The 16977-nt window shown below is 45.9% G+C and overlaps 1 protein-coding gene across 1 annotated transcript; it reads right to left on the bottom strand.

Moving 5' to 3' along the window:
- Positions 1-4431: 4431 nt before the first annotated feature.
- LOC108504777 (C-type lectin domain family 4 member A-like) lies at positions 4432-15352 on the bottom strand. The gene is made up of 6 exons (XM_017830192.1): positions 14579-15352; positions 11139-11255; positions 7553-7645; positions 5760-5911; positions 5454-5575; positions 4432-5043 (listed from the first exon to the last, which is right to left on the bottom strand). The coding sequence occupies exons 1-6, from the start codon at positions 14643-14645 to the stop codon at positions 4899-4901; spliced, it is 696 nt and encodes a 231-aa protein (XP_017685681.1). The 5' UTR covers positions 14646-15352; the 3' UTR covers positions 4432-4898.
- Positions 15353-16977: the final 1625 nt, after the last annotated feature.

The raw sequence follows: 16977 nt of genomic DNA, 5'->3' as shown, positions 1-16977 counted from the left end.
GAAAACCAGCTCCACAGCCCTGAGCCCCAGCAGTGTGTGTGTAAGGGCAGCTCACAGAGGCAGCTGTCAGGCTTAGCAGCTTGTGCTACAGTTTCTGAGCTCTGTTTTCAGCTGTAAAGTACAAACAATGCAGAAGGATTCTGGAGCGTCCTTACCATAACTTCCTGACCCAGGTTACGGAGGATCCAACGACAAGGAGATGTGCTCTGCTGGATCTCACACTTACCAACGAGGAAGAGCTGTTTGGGATGTAAAGGTTGGGGGCAAGCTTGTCTGTGGTGACTATGTGATGTTGGAATTCAAGATCCTGTGAGGAGGTAGGAGGGTAAAATCCAGAATCACAACCAGAGTCTTCAGGAGAGCAAACACTGGACGATTTGAGGATTTGTTTATAAGACTCCCATGGGAAGATTCCCACTTACCTGATTTACTTCTGTATTGATCCCCACCATGTGTGAACCTGTGTCCTTGCTTTCATTCCAGGGCATCTGTTCAGCCAGTATGTGATAGCAACATTTTTGAAAGCATTCTCGGCCCACTGTGCAGCATATCCAGCCTTGCACTGGTAGCGATAACATGACACAGAGTGACTGTGTCCAAGACAGAATGGGAATATGGCCTGTTCTATGGAGTCATCAAAGGCATGGGGATTGTTCTCTCCTGTTGGAAAGGCAAATGAAGCATCTTCTGGTTAGATCTTCATATGAGAAGAGGTTCAGCATGTTAGAACTGTTCAGACCAGAGAAGAGAAGGTTGGTACTCACCCACTGCCTGACAGTATTGCTTCCACTCAAAATTCCCACTCAGCAGAGTGAAGATACAGGCTCCGGCATTCACACCCATTACAAAAATCCTCTGTGTTCTTGTCAGGTAACTCCCGGTCATCCAGTTTTACTCAGACTGAGGTTTCCCCCATCAGACAGTAGGTGCTGTAGATTTAGGAATTTGGAGACAATTCCCGTGGAATTTTGTTCCAGCCCTGTTGTACTTCTGCCTTCTGGTGGATTACAATATAACCTTCATCATTCACATTAGTCAGTTCCCCAGGCCTCCAGGACTGGACACATGTTACCCTCCAGCATGGCCTTGTCGAACATTGCATGGAAAGATGAGGACTAGGACTTGGGGTTTTCAGGCCTGACAGGGACATGAAGACAGACTCTTCCAGATGCTGATTCACCCAGAGCCCCCTGGATGAATCACACCTGTTCTCCTACTTCCCTATTACTGCTGGTGTCAGTTCCTACGTGGAAACCTGCCTTCTTCCTACAGCCAAAACAAGAGGACCATGTTCAGAGCTGGCAGATGGTGCTGCTCACTGCAGGCTCACCCCAGCTGAACTGTTGGTCAGCTCTGTCCTTCATGAGCTGTGCCCTTCAGGTAGCTTTACCTCTGCAGGCCTAACCCTCCCTCTCTTGCTATGACTCTTGTCTGGAGGAGGGAAGGAAGGAAATCTGCTCCTTGTTATCCTTGTGTGCTAAAAGTCATTGCAGAGTGAGGGCTGAAGGGGAGTCCTGCATGGCAAAAGCCAGAAACTAGTGGGAATCTTGTTAAAGACCCCAGATCACAAGGTCTGCTCCTGGCAGTCCCAAGTCCAGGACCACAAGGTGGGACTGGGAGGAGCTGTGACACTAAAGAGCATAGTTTCTAGGTTGCAGATGGAGAGGCCCTTACTTGCAGGACCAGCAGAGGGTACTGTCACACACATCACCCTTCTTGAAATGACAGTGCATCTCATCTCAGGACTCCTGTGTAGGAAGAACACTTGAGGAAGGTGGAAAGCCATTTGAGAAGTGAGAGGACACAGTTGCATCACCAAGGTGGACCACCAATGAGTTCCTTTTTCTCCCTATCCAGTTTTTCAGGGTGCATTGAAAAGGAGGCAAATCAAGGGCTATTTCATTCCACTAATGCAAAAACAAAAGCCCCATGAGGAGGAAAAGTGAACAACCAGCCAAAGAGAAGAAATTGCCATAAAAGCTTGAGAAGGGACAAGCCAAGAGGCCAAGAAACAAGATAGGAGGACAAGCTGACAAGGGGTCTGGAAACTAGAGAAATGAACTTAAACCAGAGAAAAGAAAATCCTTGGAAGGCAGATACATGCAATTACACCATAGAGAAGAAAGCCAACATGGAAATATACTTGGGGAGAAGTGACTAAAATGCTGCTTTGTGGGAATTAGCTTGGTCCTCATAGAACTCCCTAAACAGAAGAGGAAAGTCCTTGTCCAGCAGCGGGTCTCCAGGGCAGGTATATTAACTCCTGGACTACATGTATGACTTAGGGCTAAAGAGGTAACTTGTGCTGTCTTGCTCACAGCCAGAGCACTGGGCTTGGGCAGAGCCAGAGGGGAATGGGAGGAGTCTGAGGCAAAGTAAGAAAAACGGTGTAAAGAAGTATGTTCAGTAAGACCTGAGTGGAAAGATAAAGTTTCACTGGGAAAAGGCCAATGGGAGAGAAGCATCCCGGCCCCAAAGAGGCTCTGAAGAGCACAGGGGCCATGTTCCCACCACAGGACACCAAAGAACATTAACTCAAATGGCAGCAGGGAAGGATTTTGTTCTCCGCAAGATACATGTCTGCACGGTGAAGCTGGAGAGCACCAGGACATCAGGAAGGGAAAGGGAGGCTCTCTGCAGAACTGTACTTCACCAGGTCCCTGATACCACCACAAGTCTCTGCTGACCACTGCTTCTTCACATCTGCTTGTATTACTGACTGTATCCTGTGGAATGAAGTCAAATCCTGCAAGTATCAACCCTATAGAGTGGAAATACCCCTGTCAATCACTGGGAGTGGCTAGATTTAAAAAAGAATTCCAGTCTCTTCCCCGCTTCTCAGAAAAACAACATCATCAGGCATTTATGTACCCCAGGAAATTCATCAATGAAAACGGAGCAGGAGCCCAGGTGTCCAAGCCAGCTCCCAGGCAGACCACGGAGTCTGAGAGGCACCTTCTAGGAAGTCCAGAAATCTTGGCCAGCTACCACAGCAATCTTTTTCTCCTTGTGCCTGTCATGAGACCAAGTACAGGAAAGACCAGGACGTGCAGGAGTCAACTACGGATAGACCGAATGACTAAGCCTTACTGCAGGAGAGGTCCATATTGTATACATGTAAACATACATTTTTCCTGCTGGCAGGCTTTTGTCCTGCTGGCAGCCAGGGAGGGGAACAGGATCAGGCTGCTCTTTGAGTTGGTGTCAGTGCTTTCTGCCTACGTTGATCTGTGTGATTGCTTATATGTGTACATCCTTTTTCTCCCATATGTGTCTCTCTGTGTACACATTGTAGAGACACGCTCAGTCTCACTACTGTCTGGAGATGCAAATGTGGAGCTACCACACACTGCTGTTCACAGAACTACAGTTGATTGGCTTGGGAAGCCAAATTTCCTGGTCACCTTGTCTCCAGTGTGAGTTCTCCTCTCTCTTTGGGACACAGAGAGAGCATTCACTGTCATAGTAAGGACAGAGTCACACAACCAGGTTGCACATCCAGTTGCACTCCATGTGAGGAGCTCACACTATTTGGTCAGGAAAGCTTGGGCAGATGATGTTTCCGGGGGTAGACGAAAGTGAGGACACAGGAAAGGGGTGGAGAAAAAGTGAGATCCATGGTGACATACGGTCTGCAGCAGGACATGAAGGCAATTCAATAGGCAATGAACCTCTGGAAGGGACTTCATGTGCAGCAGCAGCCCTGCCCTGCCCCTTGCAGCCTCTTCTGCACCATGACCTGGCCTGGGCAGGCATGCTCTTACAGGAACCACAGAGGATTTGGCCTTGCAGGAATGCTGCTGCATCAGGTGAGCCTGGGATCAGCTCTGACTTAGGAAGAGGACTGCTTCCTCCATGTGGCACTCAAGGCCCAGAGTGGATTGTTACTCCCATGGGAGCAAGTCCAGAGGAAGAGCCATGGAGATGAAGGCAAAGGGAATGGAGACAGAGGGCTGGAGCACCTCTCCTCTAAAGACAGGCTGCGGCATTCGTACAGCCTGGGGAAGAGAAGATTCCAAGGTGACCTTAGAGCAACCTTTCAGCACCTAAAGGAGGCTTACAGGAAGGCTGGAGAGGGACCTATCACAAGGCCATGTAGTGATGGCACAAGGGTTCATGGCTGTAAACTGAACGAGGGTAGGTTAGATTAGATTTCAGGAAGAAATTCTCTACTGTGACATTGGTGAAGCGCTGGCCCAGGTTTCCCAGAGGAGCTGTGGGTGCCCAATCCCTGCAAGTGTTCAAGGCCAGGCTGGATGGGGCTTTGAGCAACCTGCTCTAGTGGAAGGTGTCCATGCTCAAGACCCAGGGCTTGTAACCCAATGATCTTTAAGGGTCCCTTCCAACACAAACCATTCCATGATTCAAGGATTATACCCCGGCAGATTAGAGATGGAAAGAGAGAAAGACAGATCTACACACACTGCACAGAGACTTTTTTGTTGGTCTAATACTGTATTTTCTCTTGCATAAATTTCAGAACTTGTTCAACAAAACCAGTGCAACTGGAGGACATTCTGCGTGTGACTCAACAGAAAGCAGAGACTTCTGTTGAAGGAGAGAAAGAAAATGCAGCTCAGGACATCTGTCTTCCATTCCTGTGTCTTCTTCCTGAAGAATTCCATGTCTTTTCTGCCAGTGGCCTCTGGACCCACTCAGAGAGAAGAGGACACAAGAACACGGGACCAGCTTTGATGACCCTCAGCCTTTAAGTGTTCCCTCAGCCCCTTGATGCACTGGGGATGCTGGACAAAGGGTCGTATCACTTCCACTTCCATTATCCCACGCAGCACAGTGAAGATGCAGGCTTCAGGGCTCCCCACCCCTCCAGCACAGCCCTGTGCCGGTCTCAGCTCACTGCTCATCTCCCACTTTTACTAAGGATGGGGGTATTTCCATCACAGAGTTACGGCAGCAGCTTCACAAATCCAAGAAAACTTCGAACATCTGACATTATTCCAGTTGTTGGGTATTTCCGAATACCTATGCATTACAACACACTTCTCATGATCACCTTCACTTGGTTCATTTCTTCGCCAGAACCTGAGACAGAGACAGGCATGTTACTCCCCAGCTTTCATTGTAAAGAACTGCTGGAAAAGGCCACAGAAGGATGCAAGACTTGAAGGGGAGAGAGAAAAATTCCCAATGCTGATTCATGGACAGAAGATGTATCCTTCCTCCCTCTCTGATATCCCACTGGCACAAGCGTCATGTGGAAACCTGCCTTCTTTCTACAGCCTTCCAACACAGAAGGGCCCTGCTCCTTCCTTCTGGGGGGAACTGATCACCACCACTCACCCCATGAACTTCACACCCAGCAGTGACGTGTCTGCCTTCAGGGCAAGTTTCTGATACCTCCCTCTCACACACCAATAGACACCCTCACAACTCTCCTACTTTCTTGTACTACCAGGAGGCACACCAATCACTCTTCATCCAGGGATACTCACGCTGCTGTTACATTATAGGGAGTCTTGTCCACCCACTGCCACTGATCCACAATCTCTGCTCTCAGACCGATGTAGAAATTTTCTGCTTTTAGAATTGGTTTTATCTGTTCAGAGAGGAAAACCTGGAAATGAGGGAGAGTGCAATGTCTGTGAGATGCAGGATTGATCAGAGGGAGGCATCAGGAGTCCATGTGGGGTGGTGGCAAACAGAACCCAGTGCAGGACAAGGAGGGGCTCTGAGTCCCCTCCAGGGCCCAGCATTGTGTCTGTGGCTGCTCTGCCCCTCTCTCAGCCCTGTGCATGTACCTGCTCTTCCTCACTGTTGATCACCACCAGGTGGGAGCCCATCCCAGTGCAGTTCTGCTCACTCTCAGCCCAGGACATCATATCAAGGGACACAAAATAGCAGCTGTTTTGAAACCTTCTCCAGCCCTTCGGGCAGCACATCCAGCCTCGGCCTGTGCGGGGAGAGAACACAGAATGAATGCAATGAATGCTAGCAACAAGAGAGATGGTGATTGCAAAGATCCAAGTTCTCCAGGGACAGTGCTCATGTTCTCCTTAGTCACTTTTCCTGATAGAAAGTGCTTGAAAAACAAGCAGAGTACAGATACCTTTCCCCCACTGCTTTGAGAATGACCAGTGAGGTTTGTGTACACAGAATCCTGGTAATCTCCTTGCAGGTCTTCACAAGATTATTTTGGTGGTCTGGTTTGACTTCTCCTTGTCAAGTCAGTCTTCTTTAGGCCTTTAGCCCCAGGAAACAGGGGATATTGCTTCTTTCCTTGACTGGAGCTGCCCTTTTATTATTGCTCCATTGTTAACCTCCCCTGCGCCACTCTGTGCTGTCCCCTTTGTCTGGTCAGAGTTCACATCCACGATGCCCTCCAGGACATCATTAACATGGCCCTCTCCTCCTGTAACAGTTTGTTTGGATACATGTCCGGAATAAAAACAAGTGCCAGAAACATTCAAACACACAAAATATCTTTTATTACTGTGAGAATAATAATGATGATAATAAACTTAGCAAAAAGAATTAAAAACTAAAAAGGATACAAAATAACTACCTTATTGTGTGGCCTTAAAAAAAATATATGAACAACATTTATATCACGATATTAACTAGTATAAAAGGGAGTTTAAAGGGATATCAAAAAAGGATCTTAACATGATATTATGGATAGCTATTAACACGATATTGGTGAGTAAAAGGGAAATTAAAGGGAAATACTATGAACAACTTATTTATGTAACAATATTCAATAATAAAAGGGGAATTAAAGGAACACTAAAAGGATATTAAAAAGTTTGCTTTCTCGTTTGCTTCCTGTCAATAAACTGTGCTTACCCACACAGACAGGCCAGGGCTGTCAGGATCTGCAGCAGCTGGTCGGTACCCGTGCTTAGCGGGCATCCCCGCGGAGCAACACAGTCTCAGTGGTAGGATGAGTATCGCTTGAGCTCAGCAGTCCCGACACCCCATTTTTATCAGTTTCACATTACACTACGTAGGGCCAGTACGCAGTATAAGGTGATGCCTGAGTGGCAGCCAAACACCGCCTAATCATCACCTAATGGCAACAGTCTGCACGTGCCCTACTTGTAGGGCAAGGGGCGAGCGACCCCTGCCCACATAATCTTCCTCCCATCATCATCTTTCTCACCCCTATGTATGACCTCTACCATTGTGTTTCAAGGGTAGATGTATCTATCTTGCAATATGTAGCAAAACCAAGGAAGAACTCAGCTCTGATAATAGGGGATATCAGGCTGACTTGCTAAAAAGCACAGTGGACCTTACAATTAGCTTGTGCCATGAAGTTACATTGTACCATACTCTAGCTGGTTTCACATCCTAATATGATTCCTTTCTCACTGTAATGGAGCCTCTATGCTCCATTGATCATCTAATTCAAAAGTACCCCCTTTACACCTCCCCCTAAGCTCTTAGCAGGAAACCCTTTTTCTGCCTGCTTCCCTCCTCTGCAGTCTGCCTCTCCCGAGTCTGCTCCTGCTGCCACTTGCTGTCAGAGCAGACCTCAGCATTCATTGTCCCCATCCCAAAGACCTCCTGTACCCCTGCCAGCCCTACTGACCTTTGTTTTCTGACACCGCTGAGTTGCAATCCCACGCCGTGAATTTCTCCTGCAGGGCTGTGGGCTGGTCACTGCTGTGGGAGAAGGGAGCCACTGGAAAGGGAGAGGAAAGGTGGCAGGATTACTCCTTCCTCCTGGCTCCTCACACAGCATCTCTGGGCTTCACTCCTGTTCCACCATTTCCCCACCAAGCATTGTCCCAGCCGTCACCTCTCCTGGCCCAAACAAGTGGCATGGCTGCCTTCCCAGCCCGCAAAGAGACAATCTTGCATCTCAGACAGCAGAAGGAACACTGGAAGGACACACCCTGAGGATGTGCCAGACAGGGCAGCATTGATTGCACCCAACCACAGCCACTCTACCATGAACATACCTACAGCCAAGCTGCCAGTCTAAACCTCTGTACAATCAGTGAATAAAAAGCCGCTCTTCAGTGTCACAGTTTATCACTCCCTAAACTAGATATCAACAGTAATTTGGAGGAGTAGCACATCAGATGGGTCTGTTTCTTCAGCAACAGACAGTGCAGGTGAAGGTAATCACATACAGCTGGAGCTGCTGAAATCAGGGTGGAGGATAAACTCGTAGGATTTCATAGCCCCCAGTTTCTGGGGAATAATACAGTGTTGGTGAATGGTCACATCCACAACCTGAAGGACCTATTACTAACTCAAACACTCAGTGGTATTGACTTAAAACCAATCAGGATGTGCTCAGTAACACAGATGTCTGATTTTATCAATTATTTCATTTAGAAGTATGTTTACTAGTGGGGAGAACAGAGGCATCACAGGATCAGGGAACCATAGAGTATGCTGAGATGGAAGGGACCCATCAGGATCATCTAGTCCAACTCCTAGCTCTTTACAGGATATTCCCAAGAATCACACCACGAGCCTGAAAATATTGTCCAAATGCTTCTTTAATTTTGGCAGGCTTGGTGCTGTGACCACTACCCTGGGGAGCCTGTTCCAGTGTGCAACCACCCTCAGGATGAAAAATTTCTCCTGGTATCCAACCTAAACCTCCCTCAACTCAGCTTCATGCCGTTCTCTTGGGTCATGTCACTGGTCATGAGAGTGAAGGGATCTGTACTTGCCCCTCTGCTTCCCTTCATGAGGATGTTGAAGACCTCAGTGAGGTCTCCCCTCAGTCTCCTCCAGGATGAACAGACCAAGTGAACTCAGCCACTCCTCATAACGTTTCCCCACCAGACCCTTCACCATCCTCATGGCCCTCCTTTGGATGCTCTCTAATAGCTGAATGTCTCTTTTATATTGTGGTGCCCAAAAGTGCACACAGGACTCAAGGTGAGGCCTCATAGTGGCCTCAGTGCCTGATGAGGAATGAATTCCTGTAATGGAAGAAGGCTCAGAGAAGATGGGCAAGGGCAATGAGTGACTGACCACCTCTGATGCAAATAAAGGTGACCTTATCACTACACAAAGGGGGATGAGAAGATAGGTGGCCTTTGTTTTAGTTCAGCTGAGCGAACTGACCAACTGTGCATCCCTCTAAAGATCACGAAGAGAGTGGTGTCTTCCTAAGTTAGCCAGACCAGCATGGGATGAGTGTATATGTGGCTTAGTCCAAAAGAGAGTAAAAAAATGAATGACTAACAAAGACTTACCTGAGGAAAGCACTGGGCCTGAGCTGCCCCCTCACATTTTTTTTCTTGGTCATCGGGGACACTGGATGTCTTGATGCTGAATATATTGCAGAACTGTGTTCAGTTTTGGTCCCCTAACTACAAGAAAGACACTGAGGTGCTGGAGCTTGTCCAGAAAAGGGCAACAAAGCTGGGAAAGGGTCTGGAGCACAAGTCTTATGAGGATTGGCTGAGGGAGCTGGGGTTGTTTAGCCTGGAGAGGAGGAGGCTCAGGGGGGACCTTATTGCTCTTCACAACTACCTGAAAGGAGGCTGTAGCCAGGTTACAGTCAGCCTCTTCTTACAGGTGACAACTAACAGGACAAGAGGAAATGGCCAAATGGCCTCAAGTTGTACCAGGGGAGGTTTAGTTTGGATATGAGCAAAAACCTCTTCACGGAAAGGTGGGTCAAGGATTGGAACAGGCTGCCCAGGGAAGTGGTGGAATCCCCATTCCTGGAAGTGTTCAAAAAACATCTAGATTTGGCACTTGGGGACATGGTTTAGTCGTGAGCTTGGCAGTGTTTGGTTAACGGTTTGACTGCATGACCTTAGCGGTCTTTTCCAACATTAATGATTTTACTATTCTGTGTTTGTATGACCACTAACAAAAATCATGTTTGTATTGTGATTCATCTGTGCATTGCAATTGCCACTCTCTGCTATGTGAAATTTGTACTGGTGTTTTCATTTTAATACATTTGCTGTATCACTCTGCTAAACCAAAATCCTATGTAGCATCAATTAACTTGGATAAGTAAATTGGCCACTAAAAATTAAACCTTCCATGTGTATGAGAAAGTATCAGGCTCTAACATCCCACCCTAAAACTCTCCAACCTTTTAGCCTAGTACTGTGAAAAGTTATACATTTGGGAACAAAGCAGTACAAACTCCTGGGACTCAGGAACTAATGACAGCAAAAGGAAGGGCAGTGATTTATCATAATATATGCCTCTATCAGAATCCATCACAGTTATTGACAATTTGTGGAAACATGCCATGAATTGTCTTTAACAGAAAATGAGAATGAAACAGTAATCACAATCTCCACAAACTGCATGTGCAAGAATAACTTTTAATTATTTAATCTGCAATTAACCCTAAAAAGGTGTGAGAGTTAGCACTGTGCAGCTCATCCTAGAGATGCCAGGACTATGAGAAGCCATGTTTTCTGTTAGGACACAAAGTGTGTCCAAGCACCTTAGAGAGCCTAAGTGCAGATTCAGCTGCCTGTGTAGGCCCTTGTGCTTCCATCTCCACTTTTTCCATTTCCATTTAGTTCCTTTTTGTGTAGTATGAAGGTAGAGAATTGTTCCTAAGTTCCAAAGAGGCCATTCAAGATGGGAATGTGCAATCTGGGCACACGGAAAAAACCCAGGTAAACAGTGGAAGATTTGAGGGATGTATGCAGACATATACAAAGTCAGGTCAAGAAAACCTGAGACCTTTACACAAAGCCCAAACAACCATGCAGTTTTGAAAATGGCCATGCTTCAAGCAGGGCAATAGACTAGAGACCTCCAGAAGGCCTTTCCTGCCTAACTCTTTTCATAATTCTCAGGAAGAGGGTGGGTATAACAGAACCATCTGGCATAATGCTGTGGTTGTCCTGCTTCCCACATGCCAGTTGGCCAGAACCTCTGGTTTGGCTGGCCTACAAGAGAGAAGTTTGTGTCATGTTGCAACTGTGCCCTTAAATCCCCAGTGCTTAATTAATCAGGGAAGATTTTGCTCCTAAACATACCATTCAAATGTTCAACGTTTGGATGTTCTGAACCCAAATGCTGGTGCTTGCATCCTTTTCTCATGACAAAATTGTTCTTGAGTAAAAGCCCCCTCTGGTTGGAAGGTATTCCCCTCTGGGTACTGATTTCTCTTTCTTTCTCCCAGCACTTCCCCCAGACCTCTCTTCTGTAACCAGCCTGCACATACTCACCAAGGAGAACAACAACAAGGGCAATGCATGTCAAGAGGAGCAACAGTGAGATCAGCCATGGGAGCCATGGTGGGTATTTCTGGGGGTGGTGCTCACACTTCTTCGTCTCAGGAGGTGCTAAAAGTGAAGGAACACACCAAACAAAACACCACAGTCAACTATGCTTTGGTCAGTCCCCAGTCCACATATCAAGGATGTACTACTCAAGAAAGAGCTCCTCAAAAATAAAAAGCAATTTAATTTCTGATGTGGAAGTTACATGGCTGGGGAGAAGAGCAGACTGGGACAAAGCAGGGGACCTCTGTGGTTTCTGGAGAAGGTCAAGTTCAGTGACAGTATTCCCAGTCCCAGCCCAACTGGTGAGCTAACAGTGCTAACTGCTGTTATTAGGAGGCGAGGCCTTCATGTGGCCTCAAAATCTAAAGTGAAACAGTGTCTTTCTAGAATGAGCCCAAAGTTGCCAAATGCAACGTTGCTCTATCCGTAATACTTGAGACATTCATATGAAGATTTCATGTTGACTTCTTCCCAGAAAACCTTTTATGCCTGATTCAGTTCCTTCTTAGCATTTTGGACTTCCTGTGCAGAAGGTTGATATAAGATGAATGAGTACAGGAGACAAAAAATGTACAACGCTATGATGGCTCATAATCATTGGGAGATTAAAAGCTATATTCTTCACTTCCACCTCTGCTTTCCGAGCCAGGGTTCAGAGATTTGCTCTAATAGGTTCCGCTAGGATGGATACCTTGGGAGAACAAAGGGCTGTGTCCAGCAGCCTAAGTAAAGTATCACACTCAGATTAAGACTTGACAGGACTTGACTTTTGTCTAGGGGGATTTTGCCAGTACTGAGGAGGTTTGGAAGTAGACAGAGGAGCATGTCACAGGGAAGGAGAAGCCATCACTTGTTAGGAGATTGTTCTAGTTTGTGGCAGGTACACAAGCCAGAGCAAATAGAAAGGTAAAGAGACTGCAGCACTCACTGTAGGACAGGAGTAAATAAGTTTTTGGAGAGACTGATATTAATGATAAGATTTAGAGAGACCTCATTTGTTGCTCAGCATGAAACTCCCAAGTCTATCAGCAGCCATGTGTGCCTGCCAGCCATGTCTAGTAAGCAAGACTTCCAGAAACCTGCTCTTTGTGAAAGCCTTCTGACTACTTCCCAAAGGTTACAGAAGGGCAAAAGGCATAATCTTGCATTATTTGTAGAGAAAACATTCATAGACAGACAAGATCCAGATTTCCTTGGTAAAATAACGTTTTTCTAGCCAAAGCTTTTGTCTGTAGTGAAAACAAGGAACCAGCTCATGATCTGGAGTCCAGCCACCTACTTCAGACCTAACCAGTCCAAATAACTTTTTTGATGTGCAGCACATCCAGAGTATGACTGTTCAACCTGTGCCCAGTCAGACCTGAGCATCCCACACTCACACCCAAGTAGCACAGGGAGTGTGCCACCCCCCTCAGCAGCAGTAGTGCTGAGTGCAGTAATCTTGTGCACACTCAGTGGGTTGAGCTCCCTGCAAAATGCTTTCCACAGTTGGTCTGCTTGCTTGTAAAATTTCCAGCATGATCCCAACACAACAGACTTGATAAGCATATGCTGGTTATTCAGCATGTAAATCCAACATCTCCTAGGCACAGGCAGCAAGTGTGGGGCAGCACAGATGCCTGTGTTTTTATCTGGGAAATCCTGGTTGAAAATGAGGAATTTCCTGCTAGAGTTCATGTATTGTTTGATTAGCCTTCTCCTCTCTAACTTCTTGACTGCCAGTTTTGGTATCCCTAGAACCCAACTGAAGAGGCTACAGAATGGGAAAACCCAGGTGTGCTTGGCCATTACCAACACGGGGTCTGCATGGCCAGAGTAACCATTCAGAAGAACAACAGAGCAGCAAGACTGTCTCAACCTTTCACTAATAATCATAATGCTCATCCTATGTGCATAGTGTGAGGCTGTGAGAGACATAGAACTGTCTGCAATGGTACTACCAGACACTCCTCTGCATTCCAAGTATAAACAACAGGCAGTGTGAGATCACTTCAACAGGCACACCCAAAATCAGACCCTAAGCACACACCCAAACCTATAGCATAAGCTTGGCATCCACAGCTCAAGCAGACATGGCTGGATCAGATGTCTTTGGAATATCATTTGGAACACGGTGGGGAACTTCCACCACCCCCACCTCACCACAATGGAAATGCTAGCTGTATCCAGAACCAGCTAATCTTGGTGCATTGAAAACAGTGAGCTTTCAAGATAGTCATTTATTTCCATGACTCATGCCTCAGAGCAGGCAGGGAATAACCTGGAGCTGATGCCTGCTCTGTTTGGGATTGTAAAACTGAGTTAAAGCTGTTAATAGGCAAGTTAATATCCTTAGCAGTAGTAATTAATTTATGCACACATACTTTCACTCCCCTGAAACCTGTTGTATAGGGTTCTCTATGTCAGGGTAGAAGCAATGAGCCATACATAAAGCCTCTCTATGTGTTCCTACTTGTGGCATAATGACTACAGAATACAAACTGATCAGAATATGCCTTACATTTGCATGAAGTCTGGTAAAAAAAAATTACCACTGTAATTTTTAATAGCAATAAAAATTCGTTTGTTTGGTGTGTTAATTATTTTTCAGGAGTGGCAGACATCAATAATAGAGTTGGATCTTCCTTCAGATCTTAAATAATTCTCCTTCTGTGTATTTCAGGGTGTTTTGTTCAAGTTTTGGGTCTCTTTTCTTCAATGACCATATCTCAATCAACCATGGAAAATGGGGTTATAAGTTCCTGCAGCCAGTACCACTTCTCATGAAGCTGCAGAGTACAACTGACTGCTTTACTATAGGGAGACTCCTGTCCTTTCCATAAGCAGGAATCTGTGGTCTCACTCTCTTAGAAGCAGGAGCAGTAGCAGCAAGGGCTTGGGCTTATTTGCTGCTTTGGGAGCCCCTTCTCCTTTGTGACAGATCAGATTGTTTGTAATAAATTGCTGGTACTCAATACTGTCCAAAAACGACTCATTCAAGACTACATACCATGTAAGGATGCAGTCAGCATGGAAGCAGGGCTAAGCACTACTTCTGTACAGTGCCTATGCTGCACCTTATACCTATTGCCACTGTTGGTGTTGCAACCAGGGGACTGAGGGAGCCCAAATACATTCCTTAATGAATGTTCACTTGAAACCTACTGTCTGTGCTCCCAGTAGTCATTCTTGATCATGTTGCAACTCCAACTCACCTTTACTCTTGCAGACATTCCTCGAGACTCTTACTTCAGAACTCCTCCAGTCTCCTGCTCATTTAGTGGTAGACAGATCTTTTTTCTCACCAATCCATAAAGACCAGGCAGGAAAAGACTCTGTTTCCTGTTCTTCAGCCCCCCTTCATGCCAGCTCCATTTCCCCTGAATAACCCATCCATTCCTTACCTTCAACCACTGCAGCCAGTGATGCATTCTTGAACTTCACCTCAGCATAGGTGACTTCTGATGCCATTTAATCACAGTGTGATCACTGACCCTGTCCTTAGTTTTGCCACATAAGATGTGGTCCTTTTAGGTCCTTGTTTCCAGGGGGTGACACCAATAGGTTACTGAGGCTTTCCCATCAGCTCATTCACCCTCTGCCCATAAAAGAAGGCTGTGTTAAACACTGGAAACACTGGCAATAACCTCAGAATTCCTGGGAGCTCAGAAATGCTCCATATGGGTCTTCAGTTTCTTAGCCCAGAAAATCAGCCCTGGCACTATGAAAACTTCTGAGACATAAAAAAAAAAAAAAAAAGAGAACCTAACAACTGAAAAGGAAGTTGCATCCTTCCTTCCCCTTAACCAATTCCCAGCTGATAGCCTTGCTTTTAAAGATATTTTTAGGGTTTTCTTTTTGTCTTTTTACCTTTCTTATTTAACTTTCTCCTATTCTCATATTTTCATGCCTTCCTTTGTCTGTTTGCATTCTACTATTGTCCCTAGGTTTGCAACTATCACAGCTCCTAGCCCAGTTTAACCCGCAGTCCAATATAAAATGCATCCTGCCCTCACAAGTCCCTTGTGATTAAGCTGCATTTTCTACATCAAATGTTGTAGTTATGTGTCATTCTCAGAAGTCAGTCCCAGTTGGGAGCTGGCACTTACAACAAATCTCAAATAAGGAAATGTTCCTGTAGAAGTGAGACTAGGGTTCTGCAGCCTTAGGCAAAGGAATAAAAATAATCAGAACTATGATATATCCAAGGAGAAAAAGAAGGATGAGGCCAGGGTCAAGGAGGAGAGCAAGCAAAGTGGATTTAAAAAAAATTTGTTGATGGTTTGAGAGGTTATTGGGAAGACCACACACAGTGACCTTTCTATCACAACCTGATTTACAGCCTGTGGAAGTTCAGAGCAGTGCTTGCTTCAGGTTCCATTTCAGAGGCTTTTGAAAAGGGATGGTTTATATTTTTTTGCTCCAACACTGTAATTTATCTCCCTTTTCTGCTTTCTGGTAAAGGCCTCTGATATTACCTTGGACAAAATGTCAGTCTGATCTTTAGCCTGATTTCAAGCTGGGGCAGATCTTGAAAGGAGACAATTAAGGGAAATGGCTGCTGAGATACATGCTAGATCAGAAAGACTCTGAGAAGAAATGCCAGTAAGTCAGGCAGGGTGAGAAGGGCTCAGTCAGCAGATAGGACTCAGGAATCACAGAATGGTTTGGGTCAGAATGGACCTTCACAGACTGTCTTGTCCAGCCCACTGCCATGGGCGAGGACATCTTTCACAACATCAGGCTGCTCAAAACCCTTCCAATCTGGTCTGAAACATTTTCAATTAAGGGGAATCAGAAACTTCTCTGGGCAAATTGTGCCAGTGTTTCAACATCCTCATTGTAAAGATTTTGTTCCTTATATCTAATCCAGATCTGGCTTCTTCCACTTTAAAACCATTATCCCTTGTCCTATCACTACAGGTGCTGGTAGAAAGTCTCTCTCCATCTTTCTTTTAAGCCCCATCTAAGTATCGAAAAGCCACAACAAGGTCTCCAAAACAACCAGAAGGGAGAAGGAGAAAGCTTTGCTTGGTTAGTTTAGCTGGCTGGAATTTCCTTAAGGCAGAGCAGATTGAGATGCTCACAGGACATCCGGGGAGCTAGCACAGAGGGCACACAGGGCAGAGCTGGAGGTGAGATAGGGCAGTACCAGGAAGAACATGCATCAGACACCAGAGGACCACAATGTGGTAGAAGGTAAAGGGCACGTGAACACAGATTACAGAGAACTACCCCTAAACAGAGTGGGGCATATGTAGCTGGATTTCTTTACCAAGGAGCCTCCTCATGTCTTGTGTGCTCTAAACTGGCTTTATTTCTCCATTTTGTATTGTTTGCAAAGAGCGTGACTTTTATACAAGAATCAGAACATTTGCAGAACAGAAGCCTGGCCCCTTGAGAATATGCATGCTGCCTGCTTTTCTTTCCAACATCCTTCCAGCACTATGCTTTGTCTTCAGGCTTGGCCCTCTCACTGGAATTAAGTCTCCCCTGAGTGTCTGCTGAAATCTAGTAAGCCCTCAAATTTCGTGTTGAGATTTCAGAGCAATCCTCTGCATGCTTCCCCCTGTCACCACCCAACCAAGTTCAACAGACCCAGTCTCGTGAGGAAAAGGCTTACTTCCTGTCAGGGTTTCAAGATTTCCACTGTGGAGAAACAGGAAATACAATCAGCAGACAAAGAAGGAAGTCACAGAGGTTTTTCCATTGAATCACATCTCCAAACAGAGCTGAGGCATTTCAAATGTGAATTCAGGCTGTAGCTGCTCTTTTTATTAGATTACACTAGACTGCACTCAAA

This window comes from Lepidothrix coronata, unplaced genomic scaffold, assembly GCF_001604755.1.
Source record: "Lepidothrix coronata isolate B3197 unplaced genomic scaffold, Lepidothrix_coronata-1.0 Scaffold174, whole genome shotgun sequence".
Classification (NCBI taxonomy): domain Eukaryota; kingdom Metazoa; phylum Chordata; class Aves; order Passeriformes; family Pipridae; genus Lepidothrix; species Lepidothrix coronata.
The sequence above is the reverse complement of the archived record's forward strand: the minus strand, read 5'-3'. Positions and strand labels throughout refer to the sequence as shown.

What these genes read in the sequence shown, in the direction of transcription:
- LOC108504777 (XM_017830192.1), bottom strand. Translation starts at nt 14,645, where the DNA reads ATGGCATCAGAAGTCACCTATGCTGAGGTGAAGTTCAAGAATGCATCA. An exon ending in CCTTGTTGTTGTTCTCCTTG is followed by an intron (nt 7,646 to 11,138) that starts GTGAGTATGTGC and finishes CTCCCTTTCCAG; the next exon opens with TGGCTCCCTTCTCCCACAGC. An exon ending in CCCTATAATGTAACAGCAGC is followed by an intron (nt 5,044 to 5,453) that starts GTGAGTATCCCT and finishes TCTCTGTCTCAG; the next exon opens with GTTCTGGCGAAGAAATGAAC.